General features: G+C 60.0%; 1 protein-coding gene across 1 annotated transcript in view; it reads right to left on the bottom strand.

Annotated features, from left to right (window-relative positions):
- Positions 1–555: 555 nt before the first annotated feature.
- GRK1 (G protein-coupled receptor kinase 1) overlaps positions 556–3158 on the bottom strand; it is a 4362-nt gene continuing 1759 nt past the window's right edge. Inside the window, exons 4-7 of the mRNA XM_031065518.1 lie at positions 2759–2842; positions 2522–2646; positions 1862–2063; positions 556–854 (exon numbers count right to left, since the gene is read on the bottom strand). Coding sequence (XP_030921378.1) covers positions 556–854; positions 1862–2063; positions 2522–2646; positions 2759–2842 — 710 coding nt within the window. The remainder of the gene's footprint in view (positions 855–1861; positions 2064–2521; positions 2647–2758; positions 2843–3158) is intronic.

Raw genomic sequence — 3158 nt, 5'->3', positions numbered from 1 at the left:
GATATCCACAAGGGGGGGGGGTCCCCCACTTTCGAGCCCCTTCGGGATGGAGCCCCCCAATTTTAGAGCCCCCCACATTTCACGTGTCCCCATCGTCCCCCCCAAATTTTGGGGTGTGAAGCCTCTCACACCAGGTGTTGAACCCCCACCAGATTTTGGGGTCCCCCCCTCTCACACCAGGTGTAGAACCCCATCGAATTTTGGGGTGCCCCCCCCACACCAGATTGAAGAGCTCCCCAAAATTTTGATGTCACCATTAGATGACAGATGGACTCCCCCTCCCAAAATTTTGGGGTGCAATCTCACTCCCACCAGGTGGAGCTCCCCCCCAAACTTTGAGGTGCCCCCCCTCACACCAGATTGAAGAGCCCCCCAAAATTTTGATGTCACCATTAGATGATAGGTGGGGTCCCCCCCCATATTTCGGGGTGCCCCCTCTCACCAGATGCAAGACCCCCCAAAAAATTTTGATGTCACCAGTAGATGACAGATGGAATTGCCCCCCACACAAAATTTTGGGGTCCCCCCCCCATATTTGGGGGTTTTCCCCCCCGCTCAGAGCAGCCGGCACGTTGAGGACTTTCCCCCGGCCCCGGCGCTCCCCGCGGCGCTGGGGGCCAGGTCGGGGGGCAGCGTCCCCGGCGCCCCCCACACGTTGAGCTCCTCGAAGACGCCGGTCTCGATGAGCTCCTCCTGCCAGGGGATGGGCACCGTGCCCGAGGCGAAGGCGTCGCACAGCGCCGCGTCCCCCGCGTCCAGCTCCACGCCCTTCACCGTGGAGAACGCCCCCACGTCGCCCAGGTCCTTGGCGTACACGCGCCGGGGGTCCGGCACAAACGGCGGCGGCACCAGACCTTGGGCAGGGAGAGGAGACCCCGGTGGGCTTGGGGTTGTCACGCTTGATAGCCCCAGTGTGGTCCAGTAACCACAGGAACCCCCAGGAACATCTGAGGACTTCCAAGAACCTCCCCAGAACCACCCCAGAACCACCAGGAACTCCCCAAAATTCATCCCATGGCTCCTGGAAACCTCCCAGTACAGCCCAGTATAGCCCAGTAACCACAGGAACCCCAAGGAACATCTGAGAACATCTAAGAACCTCTCCAGAACCACCAGGAACTCCCCAAAATTCATCCCATGGCTCCCAGAAACCTCCCAGTATAGGCCACTAGAGCCCAGTAACCACAGGAACCCCAAGGAATATCTGAGGACTTCCAAAAACCTCCCCAGAACCACCAGGAACTCCATAAAGTTCATCCCGTGGCTCCCAGTACAGGCCAGTATAGCCCAGTAACCACAGGAACCCCAAGGAACCCCAAGGAACCCCAAGGAACATCTGAGAAGTTCCAAAAACCTCCCAAGAACCACCAGGAACTCCCCAAAGTTCATCCCATGGCTTCCAACACTCAGTGGAAACCCCACTGTTGGACCTTCAACATTCATTGGAGACCCCAAAACCCGATGGAGACCCCGAAACCCAATGGAGACCCCAACCCTTGACCACCCAACATTCCACCAAGCCCCATCTCCACCACCACCACCCCCTGGAGAACCCAAAACCCAATGGAGACCCCGAAACTCATTGCAGACCCCAAAACTCAATGGAGACCCCAAAACTCATCGGAGACACCACCATGAGCACCCAACACCCAATGAAGACCCCAAAACTCCTTGCAGACCCCAACTCCTGACCACCCAACACTCAACGGAGACCCCAAAACCCACTGGAGACCCCAAAACCCAACCCTTGACCCCCCAGAGACCCCAAAACCCAACCCGTGAACCCCCTGGAGACCCCAAAACCCATGGAGACCCCATGTCCCACCACCACCGCCCCCTGGAGCCCCCCGTTGGGCGTTACCGGCCTCGAGGCGCCCCCAGTTGATGGTCCTGAAGAAGGGCTGGGCCTTGAGCTGGGCGCAGCCGTTGTCGCGGAAGCCCAGGCGGGCCTGGGGGTCCTTGGCCAGGAGCCCCTCGCAGGCCTCGCGCGCGGCCGCGCTGAACTTGTCCGAGTAGGACACGGGGTCGTTCAGGATGCGCCGCGTCACCTCCTTGTTCTCCACCTGGGCAAGGGGGGGACAAAAAACGTGGTGGGGGGTCCTTGGGGTCACCTTGATTGGAGGTTTTGGGGGTTCCTTGGAGGTTTTGGGGGGTTCTGGGGGACTTTGGTGAGTTCTGAAGGGTTGGGGGGGGTCTTGGAGGTTCTTTGGGGGTTCTGAAGGTCCCCAGGGGGGTTCCTTGGAGGTTTCTGAGGGATCTTGAGGGGTTCTTGGAGGTTCTTGTGGGGTCCTGAAGGTCCTGTGGGATCCTGAAGGTCCTGGGAGGTTTATAGGAACCCTGAGCTGAACTTTGAGGAGTTCCTGGTGGTTCTGGGGAGGTTTTTGGAAGTTCTCAGCTGTTCCTTGGGGTTCCTGGGGGTTCCTGTGGTTCCTGGGCTATACTGGTCTATACTGGTCTGTACTGGGTGGTACTGGGGGGCACTGGGGGGCACTGGGTGGTACTGGGGGTGGGGTGGGGTCACCTTCTCCCCCCGCCGGCGGAAGGGGCCCTTGGCCTCCAGCATCTCGTAGATGGTCACCCCCAGCGTGAAGTAATCGACCGACCAATCGTAGTCCTCGTTCTTGAGCAGCTCGGGGGCCATGAACCCTGTGGGGACATGGAGAGGACACGGGGGGGCACAGGTGACACGGGAGGGACAGGGGACCCCCAGTGTCCCCCCCAGTGTCCCCAATGTCCCCAGTGTCCCCAGTGTCCCCACCTGGGGTCCCGGCGTAGCCGCGGGTTTTGCTCTCTCCATCCTTGAGCTCCACGGCCAAGCCCATGTCGGACAGACGGACGTGGCCTGGGGACGAGTGACCACCAGTGACCATTGGTGACCACCAGTGACCATCACTGAGCACCAGTGACCACCAATGTCCCTGTGTTCCCCTCATTTCCCACATCCCTCAATGTCCCCAAATGTCACAACATCCTCAATGTCCCCAAATGTCCCCAATGTCCCCAATGTCCCCAATGTCCCCAATCCCTCCAATGTCCCCAACACCCCCAATCCCCTCAATGTCCCCAATGTCCCCAATGCCCCAATGTCCCCAACGTCCCCAACGTCCCCAATGCCCCCACTGTCCCCAATGGCCCCAATGCCCCCAAAAGCCCCCACG

This window comes from Geospiza fortis, unplaced genomic scaffold (genome assembly GCF_000277835.1).
Source record: "Geospiza fortis unplaced genomic scaffold, GeoFor_1.0 scaffold973, whole genome shotgun sequence".
Classification (NCBI taxonomy): domain Eukaryota; kingdom Metazoa; phylum Chordata; class Aves; order Passeriformes; family Thraupidae; genus Geospiza; species Geospiza fortis.
Note: the sequence above shows the minus strand (reverse complement) of the source record. Positions and strands in the feature narration are given on the sequence as shown.